Source organism: Eublepharis macularius, chromosome 2 (genome assembly GCF_028583425.1).
Source record: "Eublepharis macularius isolate TG4126 chromosome 2, MPM_Emac_v1.0, whole genome shotgun sequence".
In the NCBI taxonomy this organism is placed as follows: Eukaryota; Metazoa; Chordata; class Lepidosauria; order Squamata; family Eublepharidae; genus Eublepharis; species Eublepharis macularius.
In genome coordinates, this window is record NC_072791.1 from 229,019,078 (window position 1) to 229,037,287 (window position 18,210).

Consider the following 18,210-nt stretch of genomic DNA (forward strand, 5'->3'; position numbering starts at 1 on the left):
CTCTCGGGGAAAAGGTAAAAAAAAAAGAAGTTTCCTCTTACATTTTTGTTTTTCCTTGATTCTTCACATGTCTAGTCCTAATTTGTGTAGTATGGCAGAGAAGCACATGACGATGGTACACATTATGAGTACATAGATGGTAGGTGCTTTGATGCTGTCAAACAGCATCAAGAGGTAGAACTTCCATAATGGAAAAAAAGTATTCCCCCCCCCAACAAATCTTTTATTTCAGCTGGTCTTGCATCTCCAGCAAGGCGCCTCGTGATAAACTGGCAAAGTGACCTGTTGCCTTTCAGCCTCAGCACATGTGCTGATTTGGAAGAAGCAAGCGAGAAATCCAAAGTGGCCCAGAGAGGGTTGAAAGAGTCTCTGGAGTGCCTTTGGCACCATTACAATCAATTTGGTTATTAGCTCTTGCATGGTATTTTTCTCAAAATGCTCCATATACCAAGGGGAGGCCTTGCACACCCTACGAAATATAATCCCCTAGAGGACACTTTATTAGCAAGCCTGTCTCTGCCCACCTCCTCTCTTTACCTTCTCTCCAAACTCATCTCATTCCCCAATTTTAGTGGAATCAGATCCTCCTTCACCAGGATTTCCTGTCCCATTTACATAGCATATATCAAGTGTCAAAAGCTTACCTCAGTAACCTCACAACCATCCTCCATGGAGGTCATTATTATTCATGCCAGGGTCCACAAAGTGTGGCCAGCTTTGCCACAGTCCACTAGGAATCTGAAGTCATGCTGAACTTCCAAACATTCAAGTATTTCCGTCATGCAGTGTAAAGGTGGGTAATTATCCCCCTTCCTGCTCCACAGCTCTGTGTTCAGGAGAAGTGCAGAAGACCATCTGTGATGTGCTGTCTTGCAAAGGTGGGTTCCCAAATGCACTGCCACCGCATTCTCCTCCTTCTATCCAACTGCCGTTGTCACCCTAACCCTAACCCTGTTCCCTTCCCAACATGTCACTTCAAATTAAGCACCAACCAGTACTGAGCAGGTCAATCTCCCTCTCCACCCTTTCCAACACCTCAAAGAATAAGAGTCTCTCTACACTCAAGTGAAGGGAGATGCAATGTTAGCCGGGAAGCATAGTTTAAAAAGACAGGGCCCAAGGTTCTGTCAATTTCACCTCTCTAGAGCCCCCAGAGATCACTCCTTGGGGTTTGTTTATTTCCTCTTTGCCCCCCCCAAAGGCTCTGTCAGTTTCACATTGTCTTCTGGGGAAGTAAAAACTACACTTCCTAGCTAACATTGCGTCTCTCTTCACTTGAGCATCCTCGTATAAGAGGTCTTGTGTAGAGAGACTCTGAGCCATTGCCTGGCATGTGTGTCTGCTGCTCTGACTAGTCAGGGCTGGAAGGGGCAGGGATGTGCTCATAGAGGGCAGCAGAAGCTCATATGTTGAGAGGAAGCTCATCTGAATTCCAGTTGCTGTGGGGAGCCAAGGAAGTTTGTAGCCAGACTCGTAGGTTAGATTTTCGTAGGGCCAACTTCGATGAACTCAGAGGCTTGATGAGAGTCATTCCATGGGGGAGTGTGCTGGAAGGGAAAGGAGCGAGTGAAGGGTGGGCCCTTCGCAAACACAAGCTTTTGCACTATCCCAGCAAGACGGAAACATGGTAAGGGCTCCAAGAAACCGATGTGGATGCGACTTCCGGTTTGGGATCTATGGAGGTCTGACGCAGCTCCATTCGCGGAGCTGACCGGACTGCCGTTTTAAGCGGCCGGCGGGGGCAATTTAACCCGCGGCCGACTGCTCTCAGGCGGAGAGCAGGCAAAGAACGCTCAAGACCTCAGGGCGCGTCGATCTCGGGCGAGGGGGGTCCTGCGCAACGGATCTCCCCCCGACCCTTGAGATCCCACCCTGTGACAGGTCGGCTAAGATCTCTGCGGCAGTTTCGGGGCCAATGCGGTTGGCATAAGATCTACATACCCAAGCTTCAACAGGGGAAAGAAGAACGGAGGGGAAATTAAGATTGAAACAGTGATTACAACCCGAGGAAACTGAATGAGAAGGTAAAGATCACTATCTTCTGATACGGGACAGATTGTTAAAAGTAAAGAAGAATAAAAGTAAATTTTCAAACTGCAACAGACTAATTATAAGGAGGGGAAGACTCGGCAAGAGTTGCATTAGAAAAAGGACTAAGTTTAAAGAAGTTATTAAAGAAATGGGACTATTGTTTTGAATACTTGCGGTTATGGAGCTGTGAGAAAATCTTACCATCGCGAGAGCTACTGTGGGAAGTCGGGAAACAGGAAGTACGTAATAACAATAGAGTTGCTGAAGAGAAGCGGCTCCTGCCGGAGGGCAGGAAGAAGGGAATCGCCATCTTTGAAAGGGGAAGAACCGCGGCTTCAGCGGAAGAGGAAGTAAGCCATTTTGGGTTACAAAATCATAGAGGAACCATAGAGAAAAGACGCCCGACATTTTGGATTTTTAAAAAAGTTTCTTTTTGAGAAGACCGGGACATTTAAATTAAAAGGACATTAAATTTAACGCCACGGAGTTAAGAAAGAGAGCGGACTCGTGGGAGCAAGCCAAAGCAAGCCCCACGATGTCGAAAAAAGAGTGGCAATCGGCAATAGAAAATTTGGACAAAAAACTTTTAGAAGTGATTAAAGAACTTAAGGATATGAAACCGGAGCTGATTAAAGAAGTAAAACAGACTGTGAAAAGTGAGCTTTCAGAAGTGAAGAAAGGTATGGAAACAATGCAAAATGAATTGCAAGGAACACAGCAGAGAGTCAAAGCAGTGGAAGGCGCGATGGAGAATCTAGCGGACACGCAACAAACAGAGATGAGGTTGATGAGGGGAAGAATGGCGGTTGCGGAAAGTAAACATATGGAGAAGCAGCTGAGATTTCGCGGCTTGCCGGAAGTGGAAGGAAAGACAGCTCAAGAACAGATTACTGAGGTGCTAGTTGAATACCTGGGAAAGGAGGAGGAGGAAGTTGTGGCTATCCTAGACGTGGTATACCGTGTAAACTCAAGAATTGCGACCCAGAGGAAATTACCAAGAAACGTGATTGTGCAGTTCACGACTCGAAACATGAAAGAAAAGATTGTGACTAAACAGTTTCAAGATCCATTGGAAATTGATGGCAAGACGATTATCATCATGAAGGAAATACCTAGATCGGTACTACTAGATCGGAAAAAATACAAAGCTCTAATTCAGATCCTGAAGGACATGAAAATAAGGTACAGATGGGAATTACCAGAAGGACTGTCCTTTGAATTTGGAGGAGCTAAAAAGCGTATCAGATCTGAACGTGAGATGGAGCGGTTTATAAGGGACAATGAAAAGGACTTACCAGCAACAAGATTATGATTATGGAGTGTAAAGTTTTATCTTGGAATGTAAATGGACTCAACTCACCGAATAAGAGAAAAAGCATTTTTCACTGGCTATTAAAACAAAAATGTGATATTGTATGTTTGCAAGAGACTCACATTCGAAAACAGGATGTAAAGTATTTAAAATTAAGAAAATTGGGCAATGACTTTGCAGCGGCCTCCAACAAGAAAAAAAGAGGAGTGGTGTTGTATATAAAAGAGGAGCTGCAGCCAAAGCTTGTAATGAAGGATGTGGAAGCCAGATTTATAGCAGTGGAATGTACATGGAATTTAAAGAGAGTGCTGGTAATTGGAATTTATGCTCCTAATGGAGCGAAAGAAAGCTTCTTTGAGGATTTGAGGAAGCAACTAGATGAACTTTCATATGATCAGATAATTCTTGCTGGAGATTTCAATGGAGTGACAGATTTGGAATTAGATAAAAAATCAACAGCTGCACAAAAAAAAAAGGACTATTACCAAAGTTGTTTTTTGAACTGATACAACAAGAAGCTTTAGAAGATGTATGGAGAAGACAAAATCCTAAAAGTAGACAATTCACGTTTTTCTCCGCAAGACACTCCACATTATCGAGAATTGATATGATCTGGGCCTCAAAAGACTTAGCGATATGGACTAAGGAGGTGGAAATAATGCCGATGGTTGGCTCGGATCACAACCCAGTTATGTGGAAGTTGGGGAGAAGGAGTAAAAGGAAAGGATGGAGAATAAACGAGGATTTGCTACAAGAGGGAGAGAATATGGAGATGTTGAGAAGAGAGACAAAATTCTTCATACAATACAATATGAACAGAGAAGTACCAACCAATAAGGTTTGGGACACCTACAAGGCAGTAATTAGGGGCATACTAATGGACTTAAATGGAAGGGCGAGAAAAAAGAAAGAGGAGAAGAGACAGGAGATTATGGAGAAAATAAAAGCCAAAGAAATACAGTTAAAGAAAAGACCAGGGAAAAAGAAAATCTATCAGGACATTAAAATACTTCAAGTGCAGTTGACAGCAATGAATAACAAAGAAATGGAGTGGAATCTTAAAAGATTGAACCAGAAAGCGTTTGAAGGTGCTAATAAACCTGGGAAATATTTGGCATGGCAACTAAAAAAGAGAAAAGAGAAGAAAACAATAAATAAAATTTGTGAAGATAACAAAACGCATTTGGAACAGACAGCCATTAGTAGAGCCTTTTATAAATTTTATGCTAAATTGTATAATAAGAAGGAGGTGAACAGAGATGCAATAGTGACATACTTGGAGAAAATGAAGTTACCAGTAATTTCGGAAGCTTGGAGAGATAAATTGAATAAAGAAGTAACGGATGAGGAAATAAGAAAGGCAATACAGTCAACAAATCTGGGAAAGGCACCAGGGCCAGATGGACTTACAGCTAAATTTTATAAGGTAATGGCCAATGAGCTGGTACCATTCCTAAAAGAGGTGATCAATGGTGTTTTAAAAGATCAACAGATTCCAGACACTTGGAATGAAGCTAATATATCATTGATCCCCAAAGAGGGGCAAGACCTGACTAACGTGAAAAATTATAGACCTATATCGTTACTCAACAATGACTATAAAATTTTTGCGAAGATACTGGCGGAAAGAGTGAAGGGATGGCTTTCGGAAGTTATTGAGGAGGAACAAGCTGGTTTTTTGCCAAATAGACAGATCAGAGACAATTTAAGGACAGTAATAAACGCTATTGAATACTATGATAAGCGTTGTGATAAGGAGGTTGGTTTCTTCTTCGTGGATGCTGAAAAAGCATTTGACAATTTGAACTGGGACTTTATGTTTGCCACTATGGAAAAGCTACAAATGGGAGAAAGATTCATAAGAGCAGTGAAAGAAATATACAGAGACCAGAATGCAGCAATTGTAGTGAACGATGAGGTTACTAAGAAATTGACTATAGGTAAAGGAACAAGACAAGGTTGCCCGTTGTCTCCGCTGTTGTTTATTCTGGTGTTGGAGATTCTGATGATACAAATACGACAAGATGAAGAAATTTGTGGAATAAAAATAAAAGACTTTTCATATAAGGTTAGAGCATTTGCGGATGATATAATGTTAATTGTGGAAGACTCAACGGAGAACATGCCAAAAGTGATAGAGAAGATCAAGGATTTTGGAGATTTGGCAGGGTTCTATATCAATAAAAAGAAGTCAAAGATACTATGTAAAAATATGACTAAGCAAAAACAACAATTGTTAACGGAAATAACAGACCGTGAAGTAACAAGTAAGGTGAAATATTTGGGAATCGAACTGACTGCAAAGAATATAGATCTATTCAAGAACAATTATGAAAAATTATGGACTCAGATAGAGCGAGACTTGATTAAATGGAATAGATTGAATTTGTCATGGCTGGGAAGGATTGCAGCAGTCAAGATGAATGTGTTACCAAGAGTAATGTTTTTGCTACAGACAATACCAATTATCCGAGATTCCAAGCAGTTTGAAAAATGGCAAAGGAAAATATCAGACTTTGTTTGGGCAGGCAAGAAGCCTCGAGTGAAAATGAAAGTTTTACAAGATGCAAAAGAAAGAGGCGGAGTGCAACTGCCCAATTTAAGACTATACCATGATGCAACTTGTCTAGTGTGGCTGAAAGATTGGATGACGCTGAAGAATCGGAAACTATTGGCCCTAGAAGGATATAAAAAAACATTTGGTTGGCACGCATATTTATGGTAAGATAAAGTAAAAGCGAACTCTATGTTTTTGCACCATTATATACGGAGAAGCCTATATACAACCTGGAAGAAATACAGAGACTATTTACAAGAAGGAACCCCCTTATGGGTGGTTCCATATGAGGTAATAGATCCGAGAACTGTCGATAATGAGCAACAGTGTTTAACATATAAGGAGATAACACGAATAGAATTTTCTAAACTTAAAATAAAGACGCAGGACGAGTTATCTACAAATTATGACTGGTTCCAGTATAGACAGATCAGAGATCTCTATAATTTGGACTGTGCAAAGGGAGGCATAAGAATGGAGAATTCGGAATTAGAGCAGACACTTTTACAAGAAGACAAGAAGGAAATCTCCAAGGTATACAAAGTACTGTTGAAATGGTATACTGAGGAGGAGACTGTTAAAGTGCAAATGGTGAAGTGGGCCATAAACTTTAATAAAGAAATAACAATGGAGGCGTGGGAATACTTGTGGAAGAACACAATGAAGATTACGACATGCACTAATATTAAAGAGAACATTTACAAAATGATTTATCGTTGGTACATGACACCAAAGAAGATAGCGCTAGGGAATTTGAATATGTCTAATAAATGCTGGAAGTGTAAAAAACATGAGGGATCCTTGTACCATATGTGGTGGACGTGCGAGGTAGCAAGGCAGTACTGGGGGGAAATAATAAGAGTAATAAGTGAGATTTTACAATTTCAAATTAATAAGAACCCAGAACTCCTGCTACTGAATTTAGGAATGGAGGGTATTCCAGCTCAACACAGGACATTGTTATTTTACATGACAGCAGCGGCCAGACTTTTGTATGCGCAAAAATGGAAAGTACAAGAAGTGCCAACAATCGAGGACTGGACTTACAGATTGCTGTATATGGCCGAAATGGACAAAATGACAAGAAAATTGAGAAATCTTGACCCAGGACAGTTCAACACAGACTGGGAGAAGCTGAAACAATATTTACTGAAGAATTGGGAGGTGGGAGGAGAACTGTGGCAGTTCGAGAACTATTGAAAAATAATAAAATGCAGAGGGGGGTGATCTTACCGTTGGGTGGAGAGGTAAATGTGAATTTCTAAGCAGCTATTTTATTAGACTATTATATAAATATATATATATATATATATATATATATATATATATATATATATATATATATATATATATATATATATATATATATATATATGGAAGAATAATAGAAAGTAATTAAGTACAGGGATAGACTAACTAATATCATTTCTGGTAATTGTACAATGTACTAAATTGAACGATTCGGTTTGAAGATATATAGGGGTTAAATTGATTTATGATTCTTGATGATAGTATAATTGCATAATCAAAGTAAAATAATTATATAACTAAAGTAGGATGAAGTTGAGATATGTAGAAAAGTAATATATAGAGTGCAAGTTAAATTGGTTGACTTATATGAATTGTTCATAGAAATATCTGAAATTATGCAAAAGGGGACAAATTGTTTGTTTAATATGGTAGAAGGGACCAAAAGATAGAGTACAGAGTATCAAAATAGTTAAAGAATTATGATTAGAAGAAAGATATTGTTTAGTTATTATTCTTATTATTATGTTAATGTAAGTAAATAAGAGAATACAGCGGTAGAGAGATAAGCTTAGAAGAAATTGAATGTATACGTTAGTTAGACAGAATGAATTTAAAATGAGTAAGGGAAAAGGGACAAAGGGTTGGAAAACTGTTGGAAGTCAACAAAAAGGGGGGAAAGGGAGGGGGTTAGAATTAGGAAATAGGGGAATTGAATGTAATGTGGAATAATAATATGTCTAATCCAATAAAACTTTATTAAATAAAAAAAAAGAAAGAAAAAAAAGAAACCGATGTGGATGCAAAGAGCTCCAGAATAAGCTAAGGGAGAAAAAGGACATGTTCAGGAAATGGAGAGAAGGACAGACCTCTAAAGAGGAGTATATAAGGGTTACTAGGCACTGCAGATCAGCCATCAGAGAGGCCAAAGCTCAGTACGAGCTGGGTCTGGCCAGAAGGGCTCGCTACAATAAGAAAAACTTCTACAGATACGTGAGAAGCAAACGCAAGGTAAAAGAGGCAATTGGACTGCTGTTGGAAGTAGATGGAGAAAGTCTGATGCAGGACAGAGAAAAAGCAGACAGGCTTAATGACTTTTTTGCCTCTGTTTTCTCCCTGAAGAACTCAGGCACATCTAGAGATAGTAGAAAATGTGGCAGGACACCTGAGAGGCTAATTGACATTGACAGAGAGGTTGTGGAGAGGCATCTGGCTGCACTGGATGAATACAAATCCCCTGGGCCGGATGGGGTGCACCCAAGAGTGCTGAAAGAACTTTCCAGAGAACTTGCAGAACCCCTGTCCATCATCTTCAAGGCCTCCTGGAGGACTGGGGATGGGCCACAAGATTGGAGAAGAGCAAATGTTATCCCAATCTTTAAGAAAGGGAAGAAGGATGACCCGGGAAACTACAGGCCAGTCAGTCTGACTTCTGTTGCTGGGAAGATATTAGAACAGATTTTAAAGGGATCCATCTGTAAGCATCTGAAGGACCGCTCAGTGATCCGGGGAAGTCAGCATGGTTTTGTTCCTAACAGATCTTGCCAGACCAACCTGATTTCCTTCTTTGATCGAGTGACCAGCTTACTGGATCGGGGGAACTCTGTGGACGTGATTTATCTGGATTTCAGTAAAGCTTTTGATAAGGTCCCCCATGACATTCTGATGGGCAAACTGGAAGACTGTGGAGTGGACTATAGGACAGTTCGGTGGATAGGGAACTGGTTGGAGGACCACACTCAAAGAGTGGTGGTCAACAGCGTTTCATCAGATTGGAGGGAGGTGTCCAGTGGGGTGCCTCAGGGCTCGGTTTTGGGCCCGGTACTTTTCAATATTTTTATCAATGATCTGGATGACGGAGTGGAAGGGCTGCTCATTAAATTTGCTGACGATACCAAATTGGGAGGAGTAGCAAACACCCAAGAAGATAGAATTAAAATTCAACAAGACCTGAATACTCTGGAGAAGTGGGCAGCTGTGAATAGGATGCAACTCAACAAAGACAAGTGCACAGTATTCCATCTGGGCCACAAAAATGGGAAGCACAAATACTGGATGGGGGATACGCTTCTGGGCAGTAGTACTTGTGAAAGGGATCTTGGGGTAAGAGTGGACTGTAAACTAAATATGAGCAGTCAGTGTGATGCAGTGGCAAAAAAGGCTAATTCAATCTTGGGTTGTATCAAAGGGGCCATAGCGTCGAAATCGCAGGAGGTCATAGCCCCCTCTATACTGCCTTGGTCAGGCCACACCTGGAGTATTGTGTGCAGTTCTGGAGGCCTCACTTCAAAAAGGATGTGGCCAAAATCAAGAGGGTGCAGAGGAGAGCGACGAGGATGATCAGGGGTCTGGAGACTGAGCCCTACGAGGAAAGGCTAAGAGCCTTGGGAATGTTTAGTTTGGAGAAGAGGAGGTTGAGGGGGGACATGATTGCTCTCTTTAAATATTTGAAAGGCTGTCATTTGGAGGAGGGCAAGGAGCTGTTCCAGTCGGCAGCAGAGGGTAGGACGCGAAGCAATGGGCTTAAATTACATGCACAAAGGTACGTACCGGCTGGATATTAGGAAAAACTTTTTCACGGTCAGAGTAGTGGAATCAGCTGCCTAGGGAGGTGGTGAGCTCCCCCTCACTTGCAGTTTTCAAGAAGAGGCTGGATGAATACTTGTCAGAGATGCTTTAGGCTGATCCTGCACTGGGCAGGGGGTTGGACTAGATGGTCTGTACGGCCCCTTCCAACTCTATGATTCTATGATTCTATTCTATGAAAGCTGAAATGGGCTGCTTCCACATGTCCTTAATGGGGCAGCCTGCCAACAGAACTCTGGAGGGTTATCTCACTCATTACACACGTCATCGTTTCCCATGCACGAGCAGGTAATGATGATCCCGGTTTTTAAGTGTTTTTTATGAGACCTGTTTTGATCCATGTTTATTTTTGTGCAGGTTTTCCATGCGATTATCCTACTGTTTCAATCCATGCGGAGACTTTTTTGCAATTCAGAAGAACCCTCCCACAAATCACTAACCCCTCCTCTCGCCATTACCCCGCCTTTAAACATCACACATGCATCTGGCTTGCATGCGCGATCATATAATTCCCCCCCCCTTTAAAACTTTTTTTTAACGGTCCTTGTGCTATTACGATATCTACATATACAAAGGGAATCATACTGCAGTGCTTGCCACATCGGATCACTCAGCAATTGGACTATCCGTCTAGGAACAACATTGAGAACGGAATGCCATTTCTGATTTTACTTTAAATATGGAATTGTGAAATCACGCTACTTTACTTTCACATATTTATTAAACACTTTCGCATTTAAAACTTTGAGTGGGAAATCAAAGGTAGAGAACAGAGTACTATGCATGCGCAGTTTCTACAGAAGCTGAAAGACAGGACAATGGTATAGCGCAATCCCGCATGCACTAAAAAAAAAAAAAAGGAAAGTTGGGTGGGTATGCACCAACGTCATTTGTGATAAGCCACAGATAAAGAACGCGTTTGCTGTTTTGGTACCTTTTTTTCACGACAGACACCTACAAAACATGCCAGGATCTTGTATCATTTAGGCAAGCCTGTAAGACGGAGATGCTGTGCCGGGCATATGATGGAGGCTAATTCTAGTCCATCATTGCCGGGCCTTGCACCGGTCTCTCTCTACAAGGGGTATGGAGAGTCCACTCCCTCTGGTTGCCCTGAAAGGGGCACAATATTTTGTCTGTTTTTATCTGTATTTTATCTGATTTTATAATTGATTTTAAGCTGTATTTTCATCAATGTTGTACCTCGCCCTGAGCCCGCTTGCGGGGAGGGCAGGTTAAAAATAAAATAAAATAAATAAATAACATGCATGAGGATAATGCATGTGAAAGGTGAGTTCTCAAAGCAGATCGGAAAGACGCGGCTTTGGGACAGGGAAAACTAAAAAAAAAATGGAACATGTGGAAGCAGCCATGGCTAGAGTGTCAGATAGGACCTGAAAGTCTTGCATTCAAATCCCTGCTCAGCCACAAAGCTCACTGGGTGATCTTGAGCTGCTCATTCTCAGCCTAATCTTACTTTGTAGCACTGTTGGGAAGATAAAATGGGGAAATAACTGTTCCCTGCTGAGGTCCTTTGAGAAAAGGCCAGATAAAAATGTGTGTGTGTGGTAAAGAAAGAGATGACCTTTCAGACTTTACATCCACGTATACTGGGAGAACGCGGGCTGTGATGCTCTGGATATGCATGTTGCCTGAACAGGAGCAACATATGTATTTTGCATGCATGTGCAGTGTCAGTATACACAAACCAGAATCATGGGAAATCTAGTTGTTGGATGTATGTGCATGCTGAGTGCACATGCTGGCTCTGTTCAGACAATATGGTGACTGAGTGTATCGAGAAGATCTGTGCATGGTTTCCAGCCTCCTGTTACATGTTGATATCTGAAAAGGGCTAGAAATGTAAAGAAAAGCTCTTTTTATCATTTGATTCAAATAAGAGATTTGGCAATGCTCTGAAAGACTGAGAGTGTGTGCTCACATCTGAATGCTCCTTTCTCTTTCTCCCCCACCCCCACATTTATGGTAAGTTGTCTTTTAGACATCATGAAAGTTGCATAAAAGTCTGTAATACTATCCTACTATATAAAAGGTTAAGCATATTCAAGACAACTCACTTACTACCCTGGTGCACCACCAGAAGGCGCTGTTATGGAAGGAAGCCTAGATGAGACAGTCAGACCTCCAGAGAGTGTGCCATGGCAGGAAGCCGAGGCCAGGATCAGGCACGGACCAGGTGGCAGTGCCCATCCCCTGCCTTCACTCAGCTGAGATCAGGAGTGGAGCAGGTGACAATGCCCACCCTCCACTTTCATCCAGCTGGGATCAGGAGTGCAGCCTACCACCCTCATCCAGACACAGAGCAGGGGACAATACCTGCCCTCCGCCTTCACCCAGCTGGGATCAGGAATGGAGTAGGTGGTAATGCCCATCCCCCTCCACCCAGCCAAGATCAGGAGTGGAGCATGAAGCAATGCCCATCCCCCTTCACCCATACTGGATCAGGCACAGAGCAGGAGGTAATGCCCATCCCAACTTCAGGCAGGGATCAAGAGTGGAGCAGGTGGCAATGCCCACCCCCTTCAGCTGGCCAGGATCAGGCGAGGAGAAGAAGACAAAGCATGCTCCCTTCACCCAGCCAGGATCATGAGTGGAGTGTGAGTCAATGCCTGCCACCCACCCACCTCCACTCAGCTGGGATCAGGAGCAGAGCAGGTGTCGATGCCTGACCCCTGCATTCACACAGCTGGGATCAGGAGTGGAGGAGGTGGCAATACCCGCCCCCCGCCTTCACCCAGCTGGGATCAGAATTGGAGTAAGTAGCAATGCCAGCCCTCAACCATTACCCATCTGGGATCAGGAGCAGAGAAGGTGGCAATACCCATCCCCCTTCATCTAGCCGGTATCAGGAGCAGAGCATGAGGTAATGCCTGCCCCCCCTGCCTTCACCCAGCTGGGATAAGGAGCTGAGCAGGTGGCAATGCCTGCCTGCCTTTAACCCAGCTGGGATCAGGAAGGGAGCAGGTGGCAATGCCCACCCTCCGCATTCACACTGCTGGGATCAGAAGTGGAGCAGGTGGCAATATCCAGCCTCCTTCACCCAGCTGGGATCTGGAGCGGAGCAGGCAGCAATGCCTGGCCCCCCTTCACCCAGCTGGGATCAGGAGTGGAGCAGGTGGCAATGCCTGCCTGCTTTTAACCCAGCTGGGATCAGGAAGGGAGCAGGTGGCAATGCCCACCCTCCGCATTCACACTGCTGGGATCAGAAGTGGAGCAGGTGGCAATATCCAGCCTCCTTCACCCAGCTGGGATCTGGAGCGGTGCAGGCAGCAATGCCTGGCCCCCCTTCACCCAGCTGGGATCAGGAGTGGAGCAGGTGGCAATGCCCACCCACCCTTTACCAAGTTGGGATCAGATGCGGAGTAGAGGGCACTATCCACCTTCCACCTTCATTCAGCTGGGATTAGGGGTGGTGTAGGTGGCAATGCCCACTCCCTGCCATCTCCCAGCTGGGATCAGGAGCAGAATACTCAATAGAGAGGCACAAACAATTAGTGCATACTATATGGGTTCACGGGAGATCAAGACACTTAAAGATACAGTGTAGCCACTTTAAAAAAATAGGTTTTGACAATGAAACTCTCATGTAACTCTCATTAATCAGCTTGTTTCATGAGTAGATCACTTCTTCAGGGGCCGATAAACAGTCCACCCTCAAAGTAAATTATCTAATGAATCAAATAACTTCAGCCCAATTTTTACATGCATACAATTCTGCGTACTCCACCAGTCATTCTAACAGTGACCGTGGACTGTTTATCGGCCCCTGAGGAAGTGATCTACTCATGAAACAAGCCGATTAATAATTGCCGGCCACTTGTAGGGCCAAGGAGACCCCTTTGGGGACTCCTTGCCTGTGTTCCACCTTAAAAATTTAAGATGTAACTTACAAGAATCTACATTTGGGACCACACAAATACACTTGTATACTCTCCGCACCTCACACAGGAGGAGGGAAGAGGAATTACGTTTCCCGACAGTGTTTTCTTTACTTCTATTTGACTCTATATCTCCAGTGTTCAGTTGGAACTGACAACTGCCGAGTGAATATTTTTTCAGAGACTCTGGACTTTGAACACTGAGAGGGGTTTCATGATCATATGGTCTTAACAGTGGTTCTATGAAGGGTTCTTGATTGTATATCTAATTGTCTTAAGAAACAGATATTTTTGTATTGACTGTATTGTTACATGAGAGTTTCATTGTTAAAACCTATTTTTTGAAAGTGGCTACAATGTATCTTTAAGTGTCTTGATCTCCCGGGGATCAGGAGCAGAGCAGGTGGAAATGCTTATCCCCTCTTCACCCAGCTTGGATCCAGAGCACAGCATGTGGCAATGCCCGCCCCCCCTTCACCCGGCTAAGATCAGGAGTGGAGAAGGTGGCAATGCCCACCTGCTGCCCTGACTCAGCTGGGATCAGGTGCAGAGCAGGTGGCAATGCCCACCCACCCTTGACCCAGCTGGGACCAGGTGCAGAGCAGGGGGCAATACCCACTGTCCACCTTCACCCAGCTGGGATCAGGGGTGGAGTAGGTGGCAATGCCCACCCCCCCCCACCATCTCCTATGTGGGATCAGAAGCGGAGCAAATGGAAATGCCCATCCCCTCTTCACCCAGCTCAGATCAGAAGCACAGCAGGTGGCAATGCCCGCTTCCCCTTCACCCAGCCAAGATCAGGAGCAGGTGGCAATGCCTGTACCCCACTATCACCCAGGTGGGATCAGGTATGGAGCAGGTGTCAATGCCCACCCCTGCCTTCACCCAGCTGGGATCAGGCACAGGGCAGGTGGCAATGACCGCTTCCCCTTCACCCAGCCAAGATCAGGAGCAGGTGGCAATGCCTGTACCCCACTATCACCCAGGTGGGATCAGGTATGGAGCAGGTGTCAATGCCCACCCCTGCCTTCACCCAGCTGGGATCAGGCACAGGGCAGGTGGCAATGACCGCCCGTCCGCCTTCACCCAGCTGGTATAAGGAGTGGAGAAGGTGGCAATACCCACCCCCTTCACCTGGCAGGGATCAGCTGTGGAGCGAAATACCCTCCCCCCTTCACCTGGCCAGGATCAGGAGTGTAGCAAGAGGTAATGCAGGCCCCCAGCTTCACCCGGGAGGGATCAGATGTGGAGTAGGTGGCAATCCCCACCCTCCATCTGACTGGGATCAGGCGAGGAGAATGTGACTATGCCTGCCCCCTTCACCCCACCTGGATCAGGCACAGAGCAGGAGGCAATGCCCACCCCCTGTTCAACCTGCCAGATTCAGGTGCAGGGCAGGCAGAAGTGCTCCCTCCCACTTCACCCAGTGGGGATCAGGTGCAGAGTAGGAGGCAATGCCCATCCCTTCTTCACCCAGCCATGATCAGGAGTGGAGCAGGTGGCATTGCCCACTTCCGCTTCTCCCAGCCATGATCAGGCGCAGAGCAGGCATCAAGGCCCGCCCCCGGTCAGGACCCGCCCCACAAAGGAGATGGCCATTCCCTCCCCACCTGCCTTCTTCCAGCCAGAATCAGTGACGGAGGAGGAGGGAATGCCCGCTTGCCCCCCTCTCCTTCCTAGAGTCTGTTGTATTTTTACTCACAACAGGCTTTGTTGCTAGTAAATAATAAATTCAGTGAGACTGTTAAAATTCTGTGCCTCTTGCATTATTGCAATGATCATTTCTGTGATGTCATCACACAGGGGTGGAGTGGCAGCAGCGCGGGCAACTGGGAGGCCGCCCATGCCATTCGCCTGCCCTGCTGAGGGGGCGGCCGGCTTGCCACGTGCTCCCTGTCCTGCAGGGCAGGCGAATGGTGCGGGCAGCCTTCCCCTCCCCCACTGCTCAGCTGCCCACGCTGCTGCCAGTGTGCTCCCAGCGGCTGGCAGCTGCGCCCGGCATCCCCTCTTTGGCGGCGCCGGGGGACAGACTCCCCCCCTGCCCCCCCGTCATTCCAGCCCTGCCCATTTCCTTCACTCCTTCCCACCTACCAGACAACCAGCCTTTATCTCTCCCCACCCCACCCCCACCACCATGCTGCTAAGCTTGGGCACTTTTCAGGTTTGTAGAAAGATCTGCCTTTTTGTTCATGGCTCTGTTCTCTGGATTTAAGTATCCACAGATTTGGTCATGTTGAGAATTAGACATATTGAGGATTTAAGATATTCTCAGTGCTAGCTGGTGCCAGGGAAGAGAAGTTGATGGGAACACTCAGCTCTTTGGATAAGTCAGTGATAGTTCCTCTCCTTGGACAACATGGAGGTTTTGGGACTGATTATTCCCATATGCACAGAGGGGAGATCTGAGTCAGGGATTTGATGACAAGACAGCATTTGGGTTCAGTGATGTTCACATTTCCATAAAAGATAAACCTCCGGCTTCTTTTGTTGCTTTCCATTGCTTTCTGTTCTCGTATCTGTTTGGCACCTGGATTTTAAACATCTTGGCCACCATCTGTGGAGTTCTGTCAGAGTTTAGTGGACAGTAGGGCTGCTCTCCTTCCTTCCAGGTGAAGATGGGTCTGTGTGTGCAAGTGGTTTGGGTGCATAACAAGGTCTCAGCATTGCTTTGGGATTTCTGTCAGTGCGTGGGAGAAGACTGCATTATGACATGTAGCTGGAAAGCAGGTTCCATTGAGATGAATGGGCCTTCAGCTGCAAACCTCTGCAGGCTTTCTTGGCAGCAAGTTTCTCAAAATCAGTTGTAAGAAAACCTGGGTGTGATCAGGCCTACTGGAAGCACTTAATGGTTTCATTGGGATAGAGGTCATACAAACTGCAATCTAATTTTTGGTCTTTCTTCATGAATCAAGGGCTAAAAGAGGTTTGGGGGGGGGAGTTATGCAGGCCTGGTTTTTTGATGAACTTACACTGGCTTGGAATAGATTTGGACCCTTCCAAAGAACTGCTTTCTGTGAGAATCAGCACTATAATATTACTTGAGAAATTAATGAAATGAGAAATGGCTGTACTATGACGAAGGTTATGTGAATCCATCCTTGGTTCCCTAAAACACAAGATAAGTAGGGCTTGAAAAACAGTTTTTAAAGTTGTGGTTAAAGAAAGAGGGAGCGATTTTATATAGTTTCTTTACACTGTAAGGTTTTTCCCTTAGGAGATCATAAATGCTTTCAGCTCTTGAAAAAACAAATACAATATTTATTATGAATGAAATTATTTATTCAAAACTTAAATGTCATGCCTCTAACTGTGCTCAAAGTGGCTTATAGAAAAAAGTACCATCATAAATGACATATTTTAAAAAGATTTTTTTAAAGAAATGAAGCTTCAAATGAGTAATTGTTAGTCTGGGTGACAGCACAAAGGGATTATCTCTCAGTTTCACAGAGCTCCTGTGTATTGCTCTGAACATGAGAGGGGGTGACGGATATCCAGGTGATGGTACCAAAATACCCATGAGAGTCCATCATCTTTGAACCCAGTTCAAAATGGCTCTTTGTTCTAGCAATCAACATGTCTTTGATGCAAATTCTGCAATCCACAGTGAAATCATAAGCTGAGAATTTTTTTGAACTGTTATAAGATTCTTGCATGCAGTCTGAAAGATTTTGTGTAGCTCAACACTGATTTAACTTCCTCATTTACTTTTGCAGGTGTTTTTCAAGGTCTGATCACCTTGCCCTTCATATGAAGAGACACATCTAAGCGCCTGAGATGGCTCAACATGGCCCAGATGTATCCTGGGTAGAATGGAGTCCTGCCTTTCAGGAGAAAAGAACTTGATCACATGTAAACCTCTGTACACAAACTGTGCACTAAATGCTGTCATGCACCCAACTGTACTCAGTGATGAACATCCATTCTTTGCGCCTTGCCCTTCTGGAAGGCAGGAGACGTGTGCGAGAAAACGGGCTGCAGGAGAAGTCACTAAGACAACAATGGCATATGGCAGTTCAGCAGTCTGGAATTTGTATTCCTTGTTTATTGCCAATGGAAACAAAAGGATATGGAAGGCAATTTCCTGGACAGGAGTTGAAGGAGCTTATGTCACTTGCTTCTCTGTGAAGCTTGATTGAGGGAAAACTAATTTTGGAATTGCATATTTGTAGCACTAACTTTTCTTTTTAAATAGATTTTGAAGGAAAAACTAATAACCTAGAAAAACCAAATCCTAGTTTGGTAGCCAAAACGTTAACATCTTGGTTCCTTTCTGGTTCTTTTTTTGTTTTGTTTTGAAATTCCCTTATGGACAACAACACATCAAGACTCCTCACTCACACTTCGATCTGCTCCAGTTTTGATTCTTCTTCATAAAACTGAGCTGTCAAGTTACTTTTATGTCAATACCCAATGGCCTTAATTGGCAAGTAAACTATGGAGTGACATGTAGGGTACACCTACCACCTTTCTTGAACTGGTATAGACTTTGTCAACAGTTGGTTTTCTTTTCTTTTGTTCCTTCAGTTTTGGTATTTGATTATAAAACCTCATCTGCATTGGGGGATTGCAAAAAACTG

At 44.3% G+C, this 18,210-nt stretch overlaps 1 protein-coding gene across 1 annotated transcript in view; it reads left to right on the plus strand.

The window, feature by feature from the left end:
* The window catches only part of KLF7 (KLF transcription factor 7), a 137,046-nt gene extending 119,200 nt beyond the window's left edge, over positions 1-17,846 (plus strand). Inside the window, exon 4 of the mRNA XM_054971001.1 lies at positions 17,347-17,846. Coding sequence (XP_054826976.1) covers positions 17,347-17,398 — 52 coding nt within the window. The 3' untranslated portion in view covers positions 17,399-17,846. The remainder of the gene's footprint in view (positions 1-17,346) is intronic.
* The last annotated feature ends 364 nt before the right edge of the window (positions 17,847-18,210 follow it).